The sequence below is a fragment of the Triticum aestivum genome, chromosome 1B (genome assembly GCF_018294505.1).
Source record: "Triticum aestivum cultivar Chinese Spring chromosome 1B, IWGSC CS RefSeq v2.1, whole genome shotgun sequence".
Classification (NCBI taxonomy): domain Eukaryota; kingdom Viridiplantae; phylum Streptophyta; class Magnoliopsida; order Poales; family Poaceae; genus Triticum; species Triticum aestivum.
In genome coordinates, this window is record NC_057795.1 from 386,924,216 (window position 1) to 386,946,426 (window position 22,211).

At 44.2% G+C, this 22,211-nt stretch overlaps 2 protein-coding genes across 8 annotated transcripts; both read right to left on the bottom strand.

Annotated features, from left to right (window-relative positions):
- Window positions 1–8,029: 8,029 nt before the first annotated feature.
- Window positions 8,030–11,278, bottom strand: LOC123126217 (TOM1-like protein 1). Of its 2 annotated transcripts, none has more exons than XM_044546605.1 (4): window positions 10,955–10,976; window positions 9,784–10,345; window positions 9,191–9,454; window positions 8,030–8,671 (listed from the first exon to the last, which is right to left on the bottom strand). In XM_044546605.1, exons 2-4 carry the CDS (start codon window positions 10,300–10,302, stop codon window positions 8,261–8,263), a joined length of 1,194 nt encoding a protein of 397 aa, XP_044402540.1. In that variant the 5' UTR covers window positions 10,303–10,345; window positions 10,955–10,976; the 3' UTR covers window positions 8,030–8,260. The 2 variants fall into 2 exon arrangements, with proteins under 2 accessions (XP_044402540.1, XP_044402533.1); XM_044546598.1 differs by lacking the exon at window positions 10,955–10,976 and adding an exon at window positions 11,010–11,278 and having other exon boundaries at window positions 8,078–8,671.
- A 504-nt stretch (window positions 11,279–11,782) lies between these two features.
- On the bottom strand, window positions 11,783–20,908 carry LOC123126234 (glycerol-3-phosphate acyltransferase, chloroplastic). Of its 6 annotated transcripts, none has more exons than XR_006461623.1 (14): window positions 20,450–20,908; window positions 20,220–20,317; window positions 20,042–20,128; window positions 19,848–19,945; window positions 19,154–19,211; window positions 18,651–18,752; window positions 18,502–18,563; window positions 18,297–18,407; window positions 17,868–17,946; window positions 17,534–17,653; window positions 17,348–17,461; window positions 16,267–16,371; window positions 12,909–13,056; window positions 11,783–12,272 (listed from the first exon to the last, which is right to left on the bottom strand). XR_006461623.1 is itself a non-coding variant. In XM_044546623.1 (13 exons), the coding sequence occupies exons 1-12, from the start codon at window positions 20,694–20,696 to the stop codon at window positions 12,922–12,924; spliced, it is 1,311 nt and encodes a 436-aa protein (XP_044402558.1). In that variant the 5' UTR covers window positions 20,697–20,906; the 3' UTR covers window positions 11,783–12,267; window positions 12,909–12,921. The 6 variants fall into 6 exon arrangements, 4 of the variants coding, with proteins under 4 accessions (XP_044402558.1, XP_044402553.1, XP_044402548.1 ...); XR_006461621.1 differs by having other exon boundaries at window positions 11,783–12,300; XM_044546623.1 differs by lacking the exon at window positions 16,267–16,371 and having other exon boundaries at window positions 11,783–12,267; window positions 20,450–20,906.
- Between the last annotated feature and the right edge of the window lie 1,303 nt (window positions 20,909–22,211).

Consider the following 22,211-nt stretch of genomic DNA (forward strand, 5'->3'; position numbering starts at 1 on the left):
GGGAGAGATCGAGAGGAGGGGATCGATCGGGGCTAGGGCTCTCGATCGGCTAGGGTTATAGGTTTAGGTGGGTTGGCTGGGCTAATGGATGGCTGGGCCGGCTTGGTTTGTGGGCTAATGGCAAATAGAGAAAAGAAATGAAAGAGAAGGAGAGTTGGTTGGACAGGGAGAAAAAAAGGAAAAGGGTTTGAATTTATTTGAAGGATCAAATAAATTCGAGTCGAGCTCAAACTTGGAATGTGGCTACTTGACATAATTTCGAAGCGCCACCACTTGATTTGGAATAAAAGGAGAAGGATCAAGGATTAGGATAGTTGGGAACGCAAGAGATTAAAATGCAAGTTTGTTTTTGGTGATTCCAAATCAATGGAACATTTTATTATAGCTCCCTAACAATATTGAGAGACTTTTATATGTTGTAAAGAGAAATCACCATGTGAATTCCCTCGATTTAAATAGATCAAAATATCTATGCAAATTATTTAGTAGAGGTTTTAAAAAATTAAATGGCATGCTGGCATGATGACATGATGCAATGCAAAAATAAAAGAGCAAGCACAAAAGAAACACACGGCGATAACAAAATAACTGGGCGGCATCTGGAGCGTCGGTCTTGGGGCGTCACATTATTTTTATCCAAAAATAAGATATATGGAAAATAGGGTAAAATGATTCCCTACCGTAGAAAATTGGAGAGAAATAAATTTGAAATCATTTTGGTATTTTTAAAATGATTTTTATTGGGTTTTATTGTAGCAGTAGCACTGTTTGAGTTATTTGAATTTTTTCGAATTTTATTTGACGTTAGAATAATGTTCATGTTATAGAAAATATTTTTTAAAAAATTTTGATATATTATATGCCTATAGTTGTTTTTATTTTGAGGGTTTATTTATTTTTTTGGTTGTCTCTAAAAATGTTTTTTAAAATAAAAATCTCTCTTCTGCCGACGGCCCAGCTCCTGCCAGGCCCCGGCCCAGCCCAGCTGCCATCGGCACCGACCCCAGGACGGAGACCGCCCTGGGCACGCCGCCGCTCGCCGCCGTACTCCACCCGGAGTCCCCTCGTCGCTGTGCCCCCTCCTCCATGCCTCCCGAGGCCGCTCTCCCCCCCTACTTATTGCGCCGCCCGGGGTCCCGACCCCCTTTTTCTCCCCAGCAGCCGCCGTCGAATCTTGCCACCGCCGCCGCAGCTCCGCTGTCCTGCCCCGCACTCCACCGCGGCCGTCGACTGCCGCCGGCGCCACCAGCGCACCCGCCGCTCCACGCTGCCGCCTCTCGTGCCTTTCGTCGCCTTCCCCGACGACCGGAGTCGTCTCCCCGCTCGAAATCGAGCCGCCGCCGCCGCGTCGCTCTGCCTCGCCGCCGCACTTCACCGGGAACCACCGCCTCCGCCGGTTTATTCGCCCGAGCCGGTAAAACCGATAAAACCACCCGGTTTTATTTGTTAGTTTGGTTTTGTATTTTTTAGATCGGTTTTCTTTATAGTTAGTCCTATTCGGTGAACGTTCGCTGTTTAACCCTTCACACCGAACAAATTCGTTCGTTAGCGTCCGGGAACGAACGTTTGCTTTTTAGTCTTTTCTGTTTCTGTTATTTTTGGCCAGGGACCCGCATGTAATTAGTTTCTTCATAGATTAGCCCCTGGAGTTCAAACACTCACAACTTTTTGTTCGTTCATCCAAATCCAACGAAACCAACGCCCACTTCTTTGTTATGATCCCCTCTATTCAGATAATCAAATTGAACATGTTTTTGACAATTTAAAATTTGAATTTAGTGCAGATTAGTATTCGATCTTGTTTTGTCTGTAACTTGAGTTTCATAACTCCGATTTGAGTGATCCTTTTTGCAAATTAAAGCTCTTGACCTAAACCTTTTGATAAGGCCAAATTCACTCAATTTTGGTACTGTTAGAAATTGTTTCCTGTTGCAAGAGTTATTTGCTTGGTTTCAAAGTTTTCCGGGTTTTTTTCTTTGTTCTTTCTGATCTTTTGAGTGATTGCTTATGTGTGGTTACTATTGCTTGCTCACGATAGATTGACTGGAGTGTGACAAGTAGAACTATCAAGAGTTATGAGTGTGAATCATATTCATCAATAGTATAGGCAATTTCACACTTTGATCATACTTTTCATACCCAGTTTTATGCATTAGTTTCAACCCTCAAACGTTGCATGGTTAGGATCTAAATAACATGTGGGTTTGGGAAGTAGATGATGAGGTAGAACCTATTGCCCTGTTCGTTATCAAACCTTTGGGAGTTACTTCTACGTTATGCTTATACTGCTATGCTATGCTCATAGACGTGGATTGGGTGAGTGTATCCATGATAGATGTGAGTTTTGTTAATTAATGGTTAACTTAAGGTGGCAACTTTAATACACATCTGGGTGGATTGAGGCACCTGGAGTACCCAATGCTGTCTGTTTTTCTAGAAATCCCGAGGTACCGTGTGATTTTCCTATGGACCGCCACCCAGGCTCAAAGGGATCATAAGATTATCCATGCTAGAAACTTCCGTGTGCAGCCACAAGCTATTATGGGCTCTAGCATAGTTGATTAAGTTGCGTGAGCTCTTGAAGAGGTAGACTAGCAGATGTGGTGGGTTGTAGGTGGTACTGTCTACCCGCAGTAGAGAGTTAATGCTTCTAAAAGACTGTGTCTTGGTCATCCATTTCTCAAACATCATGTAGTGCGAGAAATCCAATTGAGGCGATCGAGTCTTGTGGGGAAAAGTGTGCAAACCTCTGCAGAGTGTACAAACTAATCATGATTAGCCGTGTCCCCTGTTATGGACATCTTGAGTATCTGGTTCTTGGATTATCATGTTGATCTCAGCACATTACTTAAATGAATTTTTTGGGTTGATGATTGTTAATTTGGGATTGAGTTGGAGGAACCTTCTCAATAATTTTTCAACCAACTTTGTAGTTAAATAAAATAAATTCCTTTGCAGTAGGGAAAAATTGGCTTTATGCAAAACTGTAACCATAGAGCTTTCCACCAGCCATATATGCATGTATTGATAGCTATTATTCATCATTGCTCTATGGTGTGAATTTGCCAATACATTCAATGTACTGACCCTTTGTGGCTGCAACGTCTCATGTTGCAGGAATCTTACGACGAGTAAGTGATACGTTAGGGTTATGATTTCTACACTCAACTTTGCCGTTGGTGTTGATGGGAATCCACAACCTTATTGTTACTTCCGCTATTTGGATTGAGCTAATTGTATTTACGTTACTTTATACATGTGATTTACCTCTGTTATAAATCCTCGAGTACTGTGTGTGTCAGCATACCGATCCAGGGATGACACTTAAGCACATAGACTTGACCATTTGAGGTCGGGTCGCTACAACAGATGTGGAAAAATTTGTGAAGCAGCGCAACACTTGTCAGCAAGCTAAACATGAACTGTGCAAAACACCTGGACTACTGCAACCTCTTCCTTTGCTAGATCGCCCCTGGCAGGCTATTAGCATGGACTTTATTGAAGGACTGCCTAAATCAGAGGGGTTTAAGGTTATCCTTGTGGTTGTGGATCGCTTCACTAAAGTCAGTCATTTTCTGCCATTGAAGCACCCGTTTACAGCAGCATCAGTTGCCAAAGTATTCCTCGGTAACATTGTCAAGCTCGATGGACTGCCTTTGTCCATTGTTTCCGACAAAGATAAAATCTTTACAAGTGCATTCTAGAAAGAGTTGTTTAGAGTTTGGGGCACTGAACTTCAGATGAGTACAGCATATCACCCCCAAACTGATGGCCAAATAGAGCGAGTGAACCAGTGCCTTGAGATGTATTTGTGTTGTGCAGTTCATGCCTCTCTAGCTCAATGGGAGGCCTGGCTCCCTCAGGCAGAATTCTGGTATAATTCCACGTACCACTCTTCCCTGGGTTGTACCCTTACAAAGCATTATATGGGCAGGACCCAAATGTGGGGAAATTAGCAGGTCATTCTACTTCCATGAACCCTGGTGTACTGACCTGGTTGGCCTCTCAGACTGAGCATACAACATTGCTAAAAGATCATTGGCCAGAGCTCAGTGCAAATACAAGCATTTTGCTGATAGAAAAAGATCTGATCGTCAGTTTGCTATGGGGGAGACAGTGTATCTGCGCCTACAGCCCTATGCCCAGTCATCAGTGGTCAATCATCCCTGTCCAAAACTTTCTCTCAAATATTTTTGGACCATTCAAAGTTTTGGATAAGATCAGCCATGCAACTTACTGACTAGAGTTGCCGCGCGGCAGTATGGTTCACCCTGTGTTCCATGTCTCCTAGCTCAAGGCTCACGTGTCGGATCATACTCCAGTGTTCACTATGATGCCTGTTCCCCTTCATCTGTCAGTACCAGGAGTACAACCTGAAGAGATTTTGGATCGCCGGCTAGTGAAAAAAGGGATTGCATACCATCTTCAGATATTGGTCAAATGGACAACAATTCCTGCGTCTTCAGCTACTTGGGAAGATTATCGGGTGCTTAAGGATCGTTTCCAGATGCACCAGCATGGGGACATGCTAGTTCTTCAGGGGGAGGTATTGTCAGTACCCTGGTGATGACAAGGGCGCGTGTGCGGCAAGGGAAGCATAAAGAGGACGTGACGAAGGCGTAAAGAAGCGGCGGGAAGATTCAAGTGAGGCACGGGCCAAGACGGCCGCATTAGAAGATTAGTGGGCCAGCAGGCCGGAGTAGAGGGGTCATGTAACCTACGTGCTATAAACATAGGAACAACGGAGAGAACGACATCGAAAAACTTGTAATTCAAACTGAACGACTCATTCTATCTAGCTTATCCCCTCTCGCTTCTGTCTCCTGCCTCAGCTCCTCTTCTCTCTCTCCGATCTCAATTTGGAGTTGTAGTTCATCACCGGTGAGACTCCACCGGAGCCTAGTCGTGAGTCGTGACACCAATTTTGTCTGTTATGAATTGGGTTAATATCGTTTTGTAATCAACTATAATTACATGGAGTGTTAACGTGTGATTTTGCTCCTTAGATTATGAGAGTATCGTGGTCACTTCTTACCGTACGATGGGCTTTGGGGTTGCTCAAACATCACTTGTAACACGGTGATCATAACGACAACTTACAGAATCAGAATGTTTGACAAGTGGTCGGATAGCTGGAGTGTGGGATTTGCTCCTCTGACGATGGAGATATATTCTTAGGGCCCTCTCGGTGTGACATCACCCATCATGGTCTGGCCAGACACAAGTGAGTACATCACGGGGATGCCGGAACACAATAACGAGAAAGAAGAATAAAACCAGTAACGAGGATATCGGTATAGTGAGCATAGTGATGACTCAGGAGGATAATGATGCATCTCGGGTTTTGTGAAGTATCGCAAAGCAAAGGGAACATCACATAATAACCAAAGGTTCACTCAAATATCATTCGTGTGCTCATAGGACCGATATGGACGTCCATGGTTCCGCTATCGGTCATTAAACAAAGGGGTTTGTTCATATCTATAAGTTACGGAACCTACGGGGTCACATCTTAAGAAAATCACAATCTTTTGAGTGTTAGTAGGATAGGAGTGATGAGAATATATTTTTGGAATTGTTTCATTACTATTCAGAATAGTTCCGAGAGGACCCGGAAGCGTTTGGGGGTCACCTGAAGGGTTTTGGTGAATATCGGGTAATACCGGGTATTACCGATATATATGAAAGTATTTAGAACTATTTTATATTTAATTAAATTTCAGTGGGCCTTAGAAGGCCAAGAGGTAGAAGGCAATTTGGGCCACAAAGGCCCAAGTGGGGAGGCGCCTCTCTTCCCTAAGGAGGCCGAATTGGAGTGGGGGAGGAGTCCAACTCCTCCTCCCTTGGCCGGCCAAAGGGGAGGGACTTTCCCTTCCCTTGTAGCGCCCCTCCTCTCCCCTCCAACCTATATATACTAGAGGATTTCCACCCTTTTGACACACAAGTTTTGGAGCCTCCTCTAGTTCTTCTAGTTCTAATTCTAGTTGGTCCTAGTTGACTAATTAGAGATAGGCTAATCCTCTTGTCCTCATAATTAGAAGCTCTGTGTGGTTCTAATCTCCTCCCTCTAATTCTCCGGTGACAGTTAACTCTGGACGGCAAAGCGCTGCCAGATTGTAAAGGTTCTAATTGTTCATCAATGGTTCGAGGGACTCCAAGTACGATCTACAACGATACGTTCTTTTTCCGCTGCAACTCGGTGACGGTAACGATCTTGATCCCAACCCATTATGCATCTTCATTTTGATCTTGGGTGTGCGTAGGCGCGGACCTTTTGTTTTCTACTACGTTTCCCAACAATCCCCCACCCCACCCCCTCCCCTGAGAAATATTTTGTTAATGTCGTTTCTCTTCGTACGACGCATGGTGAGGTCGGATTGAAAGTGAAAGATTGAGAGGAGGGGCAACGGTGGTGCGGGCGAGAGGGGTGGTAATGGGGATGGGGCTAGCTGGCTAGGGTTGCCTCACCATCTGGCTTAAATAGCCGGATTTGGTCCCTCGGGCGGCGCGCCGGAGCGCCGACATGTCTTCACCAAAACCGGAGGAGGCGCCCGTTCAAACGATGGGTTTTGGCGCGAGCCCCTGCCGCCAGTCCAACGTGGCGGACGTGTTTGGGCGTCCCCATATCTGCCCCACATATGGGGTGGGTATGGTGGGTGCCGGACATATAGGGCTGGTTTGAGGGGTCTGGTTGGGTGGGAAAAAAGTGACCGGGTCGTTGGCCCGAATGCATAGGGAGGGTTTGAGTGGTCCGGTTGTATGCTCTTAGTAGGCGACTATGATGACCCAAAATCACAACTTAGAGGGTACCCCTTGCAAAGGTAACTCTCACCTTCTCTTGTGATGACAAGTGGCTCAATGCATGTGTGACCTTGTCGCAACCAGGGATTTTTGTACTTTTTTCGTTGATTCGTTCTTCCAAAATGTTTTATGTCTTAAATGTGCGGCCAAATCATGAACCATTCATTGTTGCGTTTCTTGCGTCAAGATCTTTGATAGTAAATCCCATATTAATAGGTTTGAATGATTTTTTTTCTGGAAAAACCAGAAATAAAAAAAACAGGAAAAACAAAAACCACAAAAAAAAGATTGAAGACTGACAAAAGGAAACCCAGGAAAAAAGAAACCTAAAGTACAATTGTGCTTTTTTTTCCTTTTTGTGAAAGCACATTTATGTTTTGGGACCGCGAGAAGCACAACTAGATGAAGCACAACTATGTTTTTTAAGTATAATTGTGCTTTTCACTTTTCACTTTTCACTTTTCGAAAAACACAACTATGCTTTGGCGAGAAGCACAATTACAATTGTGCTTCACGAGGAGTGTTGTACTTTTCACTTTTTGAAAACACAAGTGTGGGAAGCAAAAAGCACAATTGCGCTTTTCATTTTTCGAAAGCACATATGTGCTTCATGCCAAGCACTGTTTTTCTTTTTCGTGAACTGTGTTGTCCACTTTTAAGAAGTACAACCGCACTTCACTTTTCAATAAGTACACTTGTGAAAAGCACATGCTTTTCCGTAAAACACAACTGCACTGTTCTTCACCGTGAAGCATGTCTATGTTTCCACATGGTGTGCTTCACTAAGGTTAAAAAAAGGCAAAAACCTAAAAAAGACCATGCAAAATCAAAAAAACAAAAAGAAAGAACCTAAAACACGTACAAAAAAAAGCTTCTGTGGGTGCGTCCGGCGTGCGACACATGGCGGCGGCTGGACACACCACCGCATGTCGCAAGGTGCGCTCTTGAGTGACCGCTGGAGATCACCCGCGAAGAGGTACCTCCTTTTTTTTCCTTTTTTTAGGGAAGGTACCCTCCAGTTTTTTGTTTGGTGGTAGGTACCCTCCAGCTTTTTGTTTAGTGGAAGGTACCCTCCAGTGCCTTCGTGCGTCGCTGAATTCTTTCAGTCTTCAAAATAACTTGGTGACAACATATATACTCCAGATTTCGAAAATTGTGATGAACGAGCAGACCCCGTCTTTGTACCACTGGACGCTGTACAAACTTATATACTTACCCATGCGATCCATGAGAGCAGCCCCAGCATTCCAATAATTTGGCCCGCATAACAATCATAGAAAGAAAAGGAGTGCCACATGAAACTCACTGCCACGTCAGACATCTACCACTGTACAGCAATCCCCGGGATACAGGAGAAGATAGACGCGCAAGCACAAACCTGTATCATAGTTTGGAAATGCACTGAGCACGCAACACCTTTATGACAAGTTTCAGCCGGACAGATATATATACCCGTTGATCATAAGCCGATGAAGTCGTCCTTCTGCTCCTTCCGGGGAGTTCTTTCCTGCTGGGAGGAGGTGCCGGCTTTCTTACCGAAGATCATGTCGTCGAGATCCTGAAGCAAGTCATCCCCGCCGCTAGAGCGGCCACCGGACCCAGCTGATTTCCTCGCGGGGGTGTCTTTGCCAACAGCGCGTGGGGATTCCTCAGGCTCCACCGTGACTGGAATCATTGCTGGTTCTGGCTCAGGCTCTGCGACGATGGGTTCCTTGAGGTCTTCGTACTTGGACAGAACTTTCTGGAGTTCATCGTGGATGCTCAGTGCCTCAAAGAGTTGAGCCTCGTTATCACCTGCAGTCTCGACGATTCTCTGGATTGTGTATTGACACTGTTGGCATTGCTGGACCAGGGTGGTAGTCAAGTCATCCTGCATGTATGTGAGGTGCAGTAGACAATCAGGATACGGAGTTGATGATAGCATTGTACTAGTATAATATTGAATTAGATCTGAATAAACAGATAAAAATAATACTCCCTCCGTAAGAAATATAAGAGAGCTTAGATCACTACTTTAGTGATCTAAACGCTCTCATATTTCTTTACAGAGGGAGTAGAATGAAGTTCTTAACAAACTGTCAGTTAACTACTTACTTTCAGATACTCTCTGCACCGAGACTGTGATGAGGTAATAAGGGATAACAGGTTGATTGGCCAGGGCCATTGTTGCAGTATACTAGAAAGACCACTAAATGTAACAAATGCTAGCAACCAATATATAATTTCCTTAACATATATTCATGTATGAAGATAACAAAACTCAACCCTGCCTTTTGAGATGCCTACGTCACAAACTGCACATTGCCTACATCACAGATTCCACGCTGAATGACATGAACTACTCACCTAAGCTGGAGTCTCTATTTGACCGGCAAAAGAAAAGACTAACCTCTAGAGCCTCTTTTTGTGGAGATGATGATAGCACTGTGGAAAGAAGTTCAACGCTATTACGAGCCACCTCAAAAGCATCGTCGACTTGTACAGAAGGGGCAGCACGAACTGGAGCAAAACTTTCATCTGGAATTTCTTGGTACCCGTCCTGTGCTGCATCAGAATATGGTTCAGCTGCAGGTACTGAACGGGGAGGAGTAAATATTGGCGCAAGGCTCTCATCATCGCGGCCAGGGAAGCGAATTCCCCTAGATCTTAAGCTCTGCAACGAAAACCAAATGTTAACTGAAACCCACATGTTTAACAGTGCTAGTTGGCCAGAAGCAATGATATAAGTTTCAGGCACAACATTGTGCTACGGATGCAGTGTGTAAACTGCACTAAAGGAATGTTCATGAAAATGCATCCTAATTATCCCCCCAATTAACATAAGTAACTTAATGTCTAGTTATCCACAATTAACCAAAGTTCAAAAGGAACTAAATAAGCTTTCTCAGATTCTTGGCAGATCAGCAGTAAAGCACTGTGTTCCGATTAAATCAGCTAGTTTAACCAGAGAGCATTCCGTGTATGATGATCATCAATAAGTACCTTGTAAGTTTCTTCATACACGGGAAGGTAGCGGAGTTCCTCTCCTGACTCTCCCCATGCTTCAATAAGCATGAGCGCCTTGTTTCTGTTGTTGACTATAGTCTGTGGGTCATCAATAAGCTTCACCATTTCATCAAGGACCCGCTCCGCAGCAATCTCGGAGAAGGCCTTCTCGCAGTTTTTGACAATGGTCTCGAGGAGGACAAGAGCCAGATACTGCACCCTCGGGCTCTTCAGCATGATTCGCCTCTTTATGGCGCGGATGAGCTCGACGCTGTTGACCCTCTCGGTGTTGGCCATATCGCATATCTCAAGATTGGTAGCCCAATCAGGGCCGTCCATGGTCTCCAAGGTGGCTTCGTCAACAATCTTGTCGGCCATGTTCTGGCCTTGGAAAAACTCCTTCATCTTGAAACTCATGCTAGTGACGCCGGTGGACATCTTGCGGCTAACTTCCGCGCCACTGATCTTGAGGCGCTCGCCCAAGGCGTTAACTTTGTCCATGAGATTGTCGCTCATCTTGTTACAGTGATCCGGCAGTCAGTCGATACCTGGCGTGATTCTGCAGGCAAGTAAAGTGCTACGTTAGGAGACGAGGACAAGATAACATAGCAAAGAAGAATCGAGCCCAAAATTGCAATTCACTATCAGCCAAGGGGGATCCAAGCAGCCCAGAACATGAACAGCTGCCAGTAGTAGATTGCGGGTGGGAAGTTCGTGAGCGTATCTGACAGAAACTAGAACCGGTCCTTGTGATGCTACAGCTAGGGTTTCTTGCTTGTTTGGTGCCCAGAAATAAAAGGGGGGCGACGCAACTTGCAGGGCCATTTCTTGGCCGTGGAGATTGAACTGAACTGGTAAAGTATCGCGTAGATGGATTGCTACACAAGTTGACTGACAGGACAGGTAGTACTCTTTATTTATGTATTTAGTTTTTTTTGTACGATTGATTTACAAGGGAAGGGAACACATCGCAAGTTGGCAAGAAAAGAAACGGAAATCGGGGGACGATGATGGTTTGATCGCGTTTAGACGAGCAGTATACATACGATGGACAATTTTGAGTTGGATATGGGGATTGGGGGCGGCGGCGGCGGCAGAAGCAGTGTTAGTAGCAAGGAAGCGCAAGAAGAAGAGTAGGCAGGCAGGCTGAGGAGGGTGGAGAAATCACCAGCCCGAAGCGAAGAGCGATGACGGCGGTGACAGAGATCGGGGTCGGGGCTCACCTTGTTCCCAATCCGACGGCGGCTCCCTCCTCCTCCTCCTTCTGCCCCAGCTCAGGCAGGCGCAGAGTAGGCGAGTCGTCTGCTGCGGCTGCCAAGGCCAAGGGCGTGATGGATGGATTTCAGGTCTCAGGATGGAATGGATTACATCACCTTGGAGCTCCTTCCGTCCCCACTTCTCCTTTTTCCCTCTTCTACTACTTTTTCTTTTTTTTGAGATTGCTGTTTTCCCTCTTCTACTTTTCGCCTTCCTGTGGGTGGAAGGAATGGTGCAAACCCAGTTGGACGGGCAAAGGTCACGTACGCTGTTAGAGCAGCAATTGTTATCATTGTGTGGTCATCATTTGATTATCCTTCATTATCTACTGATATGATAGTCTTCATAATCCTGGTAATCGTGTCATCAGCTGATTTATCAAACTCAACTGTAAGATCAGCCAGAATTCCCTGAGGAAGGAAATCGAGCTTTGTTGCAAGAGAAAATCAACCATGCTCGCCTAATCAATCTTCCTTCTTTCAGGATCAGGAGGAGGATTCAGACTCCAGTTGTGTTGGCTTGTCGCATCTTCAGAGCCCTGCCTGCCTGCGACCGCGTGCTCTGCTCTGGACCTATAAATTTCAACGCGCTCACATCTTTCCTCCACTCCTATTTATATCTTCCTACTGTCGCCGTCCAAATCCAAATGCTTCAGTAAATAAATTCAGACGAGAGAGACCGACGCCTCCAGATAAAACACAGGTTACATCCACACAAGTTCAACAGGGGCCAAGACAAATAGGAAGGCGACACATATTGGGCTCTGTATGTATATATCATGTCATGTGTCTCCAAATTTTGGAGCAAAAGAATTAATATGTACACGAAACAAATCAAAAAATAAGACGAGTTAACTTTTAGCACAAAAAGAAAATCGAGCCGACTGCCTGCCAGGATCTAGGGACCAAATCTATATTTGCTGGACCAATCTGGCCCAGATGATAGCCACCTCATACAGCAGTAGCTCTTCACAAAAGATGAACACATGCATCATCTGCTGCCGGGTTCCGCCGTGCTATTTAGGATTAGACTGACAACAGCCGCAGAGTTCTTGTCACTACATGAACACGGTGTAGCAGCATATCACACGGTTTTTCCTTCACGCCACTTCAACAACTTACAGGGTCTGCAGGGCCGCTGTCGCAGCCTCATCCTAACTGTGACGACATCAAAGTTTAAGGCCTTCCCAGCAAAAACCCGCAACATTGCACTATAGCAGTTCATCTGCTCTGTCGAAAAGAAATGAGAAATTCAGGCCTGAAAATTGAAGGAGCCGCAAATTATTTGCTGTACAAATGCAATCCATCAAATTAACTTATTCTAAGCTAAGAAAACCATCTTTGGAATGGAACAACACATGGGGGATGGGGCAATACATGAGGAATGGAAACGGTTACTCCTATGGCTATTATGTTCAATACATTACTACAATCATTTATCTTTTGCAGGGTTCGCTAACTAGATCAGATGCATCATACAAAATATGAAATCACAATTTTCTTGCATGGTACCAACGGTCTTCTGATTTCTCATGCAAGACTGCTACAGCATTTATGAGCTCCACTTCCTTTGCTGATCGACTAGCATAAACATAAAGCAACGGAATCTACGTACACAAAAAGTCCATGTAAAATTGCACTTTGCACCAACCCAAACTCACGTATGTCAAATTACCAAACTGGCAAATGTCGCACTGGGATAAATGCATGTGTGCGTTTAATGTAACAAACAAATACTACCTCCGTCCGGAATTAGTTGTCGCTGAAATGGATGTATCTAGCACGTCTAGATACATTCCGTTTGAGCGACAAGTAATTCCGGATGGAGGGAGAAGCGAATGGTGATCAGGTCAGCATAGAACAAACCTGAGAAAGCTTATCATCGCCATGGTTGCGAGAGTGAGATGGCAGGGTTTGACGAAACTGCTCCACGGTCTCTAAAGATAGCAGACTTGAGGACATTATATTGATCAACAACTGAATTGTACAGAGCCTCTGAGAATATCCCCCTTGCCTGTATTTAATAATTCAACTTAACATTCTTCCCACCGGAACAAAGAAAAAACACTAAACAAAGAAACACAAGGTCCAACAAAAAATATAAGTGAGCAAAAGCTGAAAGTAACTTAAAGAAATTGTAAGCACTACGCTAAGTGTTCTGTGCAATAATTTTCAGGACGATATTTTCAGGAATGCAGATCTTTATCCACCAGATGGATGAGGAACCCACAATGCACACAGCCCTTTTGAGTTTTCAAAAGAAAAGAAAAATAATCATGTATAAAGGCTATGGTATATATCCCATGCCCTGTATGGAAAAGAAATTTATAAATTTCACTAAAAATATGACTACTTATAACGTGCACAAAAAAAAGTGAATAGTACCATGTTACTATTCACATGGTTCTTTTTTGTCCTGAACAGGTCGCCAATGATCCTATTTTTGCACATGCTCATGATATATCATAAACCTTTGCAGACGCATGCAACACGGGACGCACAAGCCACCAATTGCAGATTCTATTTACCAAGATTTTCAGACTAGAAACGAATGGCTAGCGGGAGTTAAAATTCACAAGATTACCAACATTCGCGTTGCAACATGGAAATCCATCCACCAGTCCCAAGGGAGATTGATAGAGTTGGTGATGTAGAATCGGAAGAAAAACCAGTGGAAACAAATACCTAATTATGCAATAATGCAACAATAACTTGATTCCCACCCATCAAACAAAAACAAGAGCAGGCCAATCGTTCATGACTTAAGGCTTTGTGCCTATTCACTCTAAGAAGACTTCCAAATGGAAGGGCCTACCACTGATGAATAGCGTACATATTCAGACACTTCCACCATATAGGCAAAATTGTGTCTACCATAGCTTGCTGCAGAAATAGCTATCTCAGCCGCAACCCCATGCTCTGTGATTCGTGCTGGACTGGACAGGAGAAAAAGGGTGGACGATTTAGCAGATTTTCTACGCGCTGGATGCCAGAGGAATGATGCGCATGTGGGCCTATGGGCGTGTGGTCCGGCTGAACATGCCAGACATCTATAGGCCGTACAGATCCTTTGTGCGCGCCCCTCTCCACAGGAGTGGAACCTCTTTGCAAACAGGGAAAACGGCCTCTGCGTACGTACGAGCCGGGAGTCATGTGATTTTTTTTATGTTTTTTAGGTATATGTGTGTTGACGATGGGCATTGGATTCACACAGACACACACCCATCATTGGAAATGGGTGAATCGCATGGTAAGATCTACTGTGGCACGTCTTTTCTTTTTTTACTTGTGCTGACTGCTGAGGCTGTGAGGCACGCGTTGGATCCGTTTGTATGAGGAAGAATACCAAGCTGGGGGAGGCGATGGCAATATGTATATCCCAGTGTTACACAGCCGCAACCTGAGCTTGTTTTTGCTCCTCGCCAAGATTGCATGAATGGTGCGCGTGCCTCTTTGAGCCAACCGTGATTAAGTGTCGACTTCTTAATCACTCCGTATTATGCATTGTTGCTGCTGGCCGTCTCTGCAGTACTAATGTTGTGTTCTACTCCTCTAGGATGATATATGATACTCCCTTTGTTCCTAAATATAAGTCAGTTTAGAGATTTCAATATGGACTATATACGGAGCAAAATAAGTGAATCTACCCTCTAAAGTATGTCTATATACAACCGTATGTAGTCCATATTGAAATCTCTAAAAAAACTTATTTTGGAACCGAGGGAGTACATGTTTGCATGCCAATGGCGTTGGTTAGCCGTGTATATTCAGAACGTGGGATAAGGATTGTGGTATAATCCGATGGTCGTGTTTGTTTGCACCGCAGAACTGAACGACGAAAACGTGAAGACCCGGTCAAGGGGACGACGGAACCGAACACCTATCATACCAATGCACGAACCAGATGTTTGTGAAAACCAGCAGATCGAAAGACAAACAAATGGTTGAACCGCTCGATCACTACCATGGAACCGATGCAAATGAAAGAAGAACCGATGCAACGGAAGTGAGGGACCGAGGGGATCCGAAGAACCGATGCAATGGAAGCAAGGAACCGAGGGGATCCGAACGATGTAAACCCGAAGAACCGATGCAACGAAAGCGGGGAACCGAGGGGATCCGAACGATGCAAACCCGAAGAACCGATGCAACGAAAGTGAGGAGTCGAGGGGATCCGAACGATGCAAATCCGAAGAACCGATGCAAGGAAGCGAGGAACTGAGGGGATCCGAACGATGCAAACCTGAAGAACCGATGCAACGAAAGCGGGGAACCGAGGGGATCCGAATGATGCAAACCCGAAGAACCGATGCAGCTGAAGCGAGGTACCGAGGGGATCCGAACAACGCAAACCCGAAGAATCGATGCAACGAAAGCAAGGAACGAGGGAATCCGAATGATGCAAACCCGAAGAACCGATGCAACGAAAGTGAGGAGTCGAGGGGATCCGAACGATGCAAGCCCGAAGAACCGATGCAACTGAAGCGAGGAACCGAGGGGATCCGAACGATGCAAACCCAAAGAATCAATGCAACGAAAGCGGGGAACAAGGGGATCCAAACGATGCAAACCCGGGTAATTATCTTCTTCTTAATCAATGAAAATGGCAATCTTTTGCCTTGTTTAAAAAAAGAAACATTCTTACACATGCCCAGTGTCACCGCGTTGTTTTTGATATAGCTAACCACTCGTTCCTAATGATCAGGGTCGTCTCGTTTTTCAGGGCTGAAAGCAGACTAATAGAATGTTTAAGTTTTTTAAACGGCTCCAATTAGTCGTAATAAATCTTATTTTTGGCCTACAAACCCTGATACACTTGGGTGCCCATAGCCGTATGAATTAAGCTGGCCGCACATGAATTAAGTTAGGCCGTACATGCATCTCAGGGAGCTTTGAACAATTGATCATGCTCCATGTATATGTTTATTCAAGAAAAAATGTTTCATTATATGACACATACGTACACATTGGAGAGAGCGAAGGCTGGGGGGTGGGGGCAGACATGGCAATATTATTTACTTATTGCTTATAGTAAGATAAGATGCCTACATCCAGTTCCGGTAGGTTCCTGTGCGCTTCTGCTGCTATATAGCTAGGACCCGTAGAGTAGCATGTCTGAACCGCAGGATTAGCACGACCTCCAGCTTGCGTTAAAAAAAGCACGACCTCTAGTTGACACAGAACGGTGTAACGTGAGGTTAAAACGGGAGGAACCGGTACGTACTCATTTTGTATGGTGTGGAACCTCTCTATTCTACACGGCTGCGAGCGACGACTTGGTCTAAAGGTTGCCTGGGGACCACGCGTCGCAGGTTTTGGTCAGTACCACCTGCACAAAGTGGCAGCTCGTGGGACAGGCTGCACCATCCAAAAATCAGCAAAAGGCAATGGAAAAGGACCCGGACCACCCAGCGATCCGAATCTTGATGCAGCTCCAACGGTTCTGATAACTATTTCTGGGGTAAGCTACGATAGAAAATCCTCTTTCTATATATATATATATATATATATATATATATATATATAGGGAAAATCCATCCTACCACCCGGTGGTAGTTACCCCACATCTCATATACTACCATGTGGTACTATATATATTATTTTATTATTTTAAATATACTCATATACTATATCTAAGATATTTCAAATCAAGTTATATGAAAAATTGCATACGAGCCCATAGTTTTTGTTATATTTGTAAAATACGTACATATTTGTACGTAAAAAAGAGCATACTCAAAACATGGTACATACTACCTAAAAATTAGTATATATATACTATCTAATCATTGTTATATACTACATACTACACGTACATACTCTCGGTTTCGATTGATACTACATACAACATACAAAACGCAAGTGGTGGTAACTACCACTGCTTGTAGGAAACATTTGTCCTATATATATATATATATATATATATATATATATATATATATATATATATGAATTTTGACAATGGCTCATTACCGAGTTTAGATGTAAGCAGTAGTTCTCAGTACAAAGGCAATCACAGCGACAGAAGCTAATCTAACATTACTCTTCTACCTGAACATTGTTTAGAGGCTCCGCAACGATGCCCTGCCTCAGCAAACAAGAAAAAGGAAAACAGAATGTGCAGCCTACAAACTAGCCCAAATGTATCAATATAGCCAGCTATTTGCAGGCGCCAAAAGTTTTTCCAATATTGAATGGTTCTACCAATACAGAATGGTCCTATCGATAATAGGCCTAGCACTTCACAAAAACTAGAGCAGGAATATCAATAGATATACAGAAATGAAACATGAAAGTATACAAACCTCATCAGCATTCCGAGATTGAGCAGTAACATCCCCATACTTTATTTCTTCAGCTACTGACAAGCCTACACCATGGAAGGATATCACCCTTTGCTCACCAATCTCTTTCTCAATCTGTTCAAATAAAAACAAAAATTCAAAAGAGTAAAAATATTTGAACCGGCGAGATATGGCAAGTAACCATACCTGTTGTGGTGGAGGCATAATCTCATAACATAGCAATGATAATGGATATATGTGTCCAGGAACGCCAGAATGCTCCAGAAGCCTCCTCATATTATCCACTGCAGATGCATCAAATGGCGCCTGCCCTTGTTTTTGTAAGTAGCAGACAGGTCAAGGTAAGGGGAACTAAAACAAAATCAATCTCTTTGTTGCAGTTCTTTCATAGTACCCTCCCATTTCCTTTGTCATAACAATGTTATTGGATTGAAAGAAAATTGTGCATAAGCATACACAGCAACCTCTGTAACATGATAAGATAGCCAAACCATATAGACTAGCAGGGAAGAGAACATACCGGGTGCCATTCTCCAGTCAAAGGGTCAGGACGGTCTCTACCGCCACTTGGAGCTATCCAAATTATATGTGAACCCCCACTACATATTATCATAAAAGATAAGCATTATCCTCTGATGCAGAAAGTGATCCTAGTCTAGCATGTCTTCCCTTAAAAGAGAACAAAGCCAGTTCCATGATGGTGAGCATGAAGTCAATATTGCTTATGTACCCATGTGGTTATCTCCTTAACTCTATTTGCCTTTGAGCGCAATTGAACAATCTTCACTGCACCAGCACTAGATTTAAACCAAAACTCATATCACGTTTTACACTAAAAGTGAGTTCACTGTCACTAACTTGTACTAGTGGTTAAACATACACATCAATTAGGCTAGCTACTGACAGGAAGAAAGGATGAAAATAACCACCTATTGTAAGGAAATAGTACCGTAAAAGCAAAGCCATTTCCTTGAGACTTCGAGTGTTTGCCCTCCTCTTCATCTCAATTAGCTCAGGAAAATCATTCATATGCTTTTTTGAGTACACACAAAGGAGGTTTCTGTTATGAGAAAATGTTTAGGTGCCTGATGCTTTCCGGTAACAGGATTAGAAGAAAGCAGAAACAACAATTTAGCATTATTATACAAACTGACCTTCCCATGCTAAATGGCTTGCAAAGAGGATCTGTAAGAACCCTATCCCCAGCAACATAAACCTATAGCAAATGGGGTTTTTGATACCAATGCGGTTAGCTTATGATGATTCACAAGAAAATGGTAGTTTGTTCAGAGAGTTCCCTTACTATGTTCTCGCTAATCCACGGATTGCTTCTTTCAAGTGACAAGGCAATAACTGCTGGATCCGCTTCTGTCTGATGATTAGACATCAGAACAATATTATGACCCTGCAATGACATAAAAAATCAGAAAATATTTTGCTTATGCATGTTCAGTAAATAATATTTAACATTGTGAATTGAAAGAGTAACATAAGTTAGATACATAAATATATGGCCCTGGGGGGTGCCATGTGGTAAGATGCACTAAAACGCCTTCTCTGCTAGAATTTAAGGATCAGGTGATGATGCCATCTATATGGAAACTTGATTACATTGCTCTATTTCACCAAGTAAGCAACATCTCTCTCGACCATTTTGTGACCTTTGGAGTCTGGTAACCATTTTCTGATTCAGAATAGCGTTTCTGCTTTTCTTCTTAAAAAATCATGATGGTTTGCATTTACTAGAACACTAAAAAGGTTTGACGCCCAACATGAGAAAATATGACGAAGGTTAGACAAGTTCACCTGCCGAAGCTGCTTCTCCATATCACTGAATACAGAAATGTTACCGACATAAGAGTTCCTGAGCATAAGGAAACCATGTTTGATAGGTCAAAGATCAATTTTGGATACATATGAATGTAGGAACTCTCCTGCCACATGATGGTAATTAAAATAAACTAGAGTATGTTAAGAAATACCACTGTTCTGTTGACGGAAAATATATTATGACTAATGTTAGTTAAAAATAAAATAAATACTTGCGATAGAATAGGCAGATACATCTTCCAGGAACTGGAGATTGCAGGTCAGATACTGTGCATTATAATATAAAGCACAGATTTATTATCATCTTCAAAATAAATTCCTCAGCACAATGGAAATATGTGTACAGCATCCAGAATTTTTATCATAATTCATGAATATTAAATATGTATTTGTCCAATAGACTGTGAAGGGACATGAATGACAAAAAAAAGTAAGGGTCTGTGACAGTAGATGTGCAATACAATTAATATGCATCCTGTGAAAGCAGTAACATATTGTAACAAATGAGTCTGATGAGGCATAATGTATCACTATTCCTTTTTTTGACACATAATGTATCACTATTCCTGTTTACACAGAAGATGTCCATGAGAAGTACAGCAAACTTCGTATGACACTATATGAACCAAACAGGGCCTCTTATATGTGCTCAGATCAGATTCTTCATTACCTAAAATCTACCAGTGGCCTAATGTAGTTCTGACCGAAAGTGTAATAGTCAAACGGTTCTCTGATGGCCTTGTGATAAGGCTGAAACGTAAATGGATTCTGCAAAAGAACATGAAGACTGGTGTAAAAGTGCATCTTGGAACAAAGAGAAAATGTGAGAGCGAATTGGGAAGGTAATGGGCATAGAAATAGGACCTCTTCATCCAGCAGAACGCGGTCAAATAAATCCATCATGTTGGAAAGCATGATCTGATATGCATTTGGATCCCCATTTTGTAGGACCTGAAGACGCCAAAGCAATCACAGAATATACGTCATGAGTGAGTGAATAAGGATCTACCTGTACCAGACAGGAAACAGGAAGTATATTCACCGCATTCTTGTAATTGTAGTACAGGTTTTCAAAGTTGTCAGCAACATCCGGACGCAACTTCCCTCTCTCCACTTCCTTCCTGACGCGTAGAACGAACTCTGCACACCACATGCAACTGATGGTTTCATATGAATGAAAAAGAACGAGATGAGATGAGATTTCTGGGATCACTCCTCTACGAGACTTAACAAATGTGCGAGTCAAAAATGCATTCGAGAGCAGCAGCAGACCTTGCTCGCTGCGCACGTCGAGCAGGGGCGATGGCCCGGCGACCTCCTCGTCCGCCCCCGTGTCGGAGGCGAGCACGGCGCCCTTGGCCGGGAGCCGCGGGGCCCGGCCGCCTCCGGCCGCTCTCCACGCGGGCAGCCGGAGGGCGCCGCGCCTAGGACGGCGGAGGCTCGCCGGCGCCGCTAATATGGCAGGTCGATGGGAGGCCCAGGCGCCTCCGGCGAGCGCGGCGAGCGGCGGGGCTTGCATGGAGCGGGCGGGCGGGTGGGCGTGAGGTTCTAGAAACCGAAAACCCTAGCCAGTGGGAAGGAGAGTGGTGGTGGTGGGCGCGGCTGGGCACGAATCGGCGGAAAAGGAAGACGGGCGACGGAGGCGACGAGGCGGCGACGGGAACGGTGCCGATTTTCGCTTCTTGGTTTCTTCTCAACGCAAGAGAAAAGAAGGATTTTCAAGTGGATTAGGATTCTCGTGCGAGCTGATTGGCACCGCTCCTTTATATTTTTGCACATACGTCCCTCTCCTCCCCTCTCTCCGAATCTAGCCTTTTATGCCCACGCAGGGGCGAATCATGCTATTTGTCATGATTTTAAATCTCTTTTTGCCTAACAACCTGAATTCCTCTTTGGTTATTCAATTGAACAAACAAACCTTCCTAGACAATTGTCGAAATATTAGAACTTTTTTGATTAATCTAATCACAGGTAGATAATGAACATGGCAATCATAGTATGAAGCTCATACCTAAACCTAAGCATATGAGCACATACAGTACATAGAAACGAAACATCAATGAACACAGAGTATATGGCTAGCACATGAACGAGTAAAATAGGGGATAAATAAGTCATACCTTCTGGTTGGTGTAACGCCCCAATAATCGTGTTACAGTAATCTCATGTTAATGATGCCATGTCATCAGCTTTTGCTTAGCCAAGTTGCCACTTGATGAAAATTCAAAGTCATTTCATTAATTTGAAGTCTTTTTTTTTTGCGCAGAAGGACTGAATTGCATTACACCAAGATTCTTACAGAAAAGTCTAGGAAAACAAAGAAATTACAAGTAGGCCCTTGCTGAACTCTGGCTTCGTCTTCCACAGAGCAGAACGTTGCGCCGACGAACCCCGCCGCCATCCCTCCGCACTCTTGGACTCGGAGGCTCCCCTCGGCGACAAGGAAGTCGACGCTCCTCGGCATGACACCTCCACCCTGCACCACGGGCGGCGAGGCCATCTTGGTGAATCGCAACCTTTCCTTCAGGATCTTCAAAACGGCGCCCCCGTCACACCGGCACCAGATGGGGAACGACGAGCTCGACGCACCGAAGAACGAAGAGCTCGAGGAAGTCAATCCGCGCACGCTCGAGCTCCAGAGAGCGCTAACGCCGGAGGAAAAGCAGATCGACCGCAAACACACCATCGCCGGCACCTCCACCTCCCTAGCGCCGCCGGCTGAAGCCCTACCTACCCCTACGCTATATACAGACGTGATTCGGGGACCGAGGGATCCGTCGGAGGAGCGGCCGGCGGAGGCTGAGGGATCCGTCGAAATCGACGCCGGCGAGGTGGGGAAGACGGGATCGCCCAAAGATTCTCCTCTCTCTACTGTAGACGGGGGAGAGGGGAACGGTCCAAGACGTGTACTGTTTCATTAATTTGAAGTCAAACATACATATTTGTTCAAACGGTAAAACTAAAATGTTTGTTGGCTTGCAAATATTCACTGACTAGTTGTCATGAATAAACCAACACCATTTGACACTCCAAT

Coding starts and splice junctions, on each gene's coding strand:
- LOC123126234 (XM_044546623.1), bottom strand. CDS start 20,696: ATGCAAGCCCCGCCGCTCGCCGCGCTCGCCGGAGGCGCCTGGGCCTCC. Junction 20,318..20,449: donor CGACGTGCGCAGCGAGCAAG/GTCTGCTGCTGC, acceptor TGTGGTGTGCAG/AGTTCGTTCTACGCGTCAGG. Junction 19,946..20,041: donor GCGTTCTGCTGGATGAAGAG/GTCCTATTTCTA, acceptor GTTCTTTTGCAG/AATCCATTTACGTTTCAGCC.
- LOC123126217 (XM_044546605.1), bottom strand. CDS start 10,302: ATGAGCGACAATCTCATGGACAAAGTTAACGCCTTGGGCGAGCGCCTC. Junction 9,455..9,783: donor TGTATGAAGAAACTTACAAG/GTACTTATTGAT, acceptor TTTTCGTTGCAG/AGCTTAAGATCTAGGGGAAT. Junction 8,672..9,190: donor CACAAAAAGAGGCTCTAGAG/GTTAGTCTTTTC, acceptor ACATACATGCAG/GATGACTTGACTACCACCCT.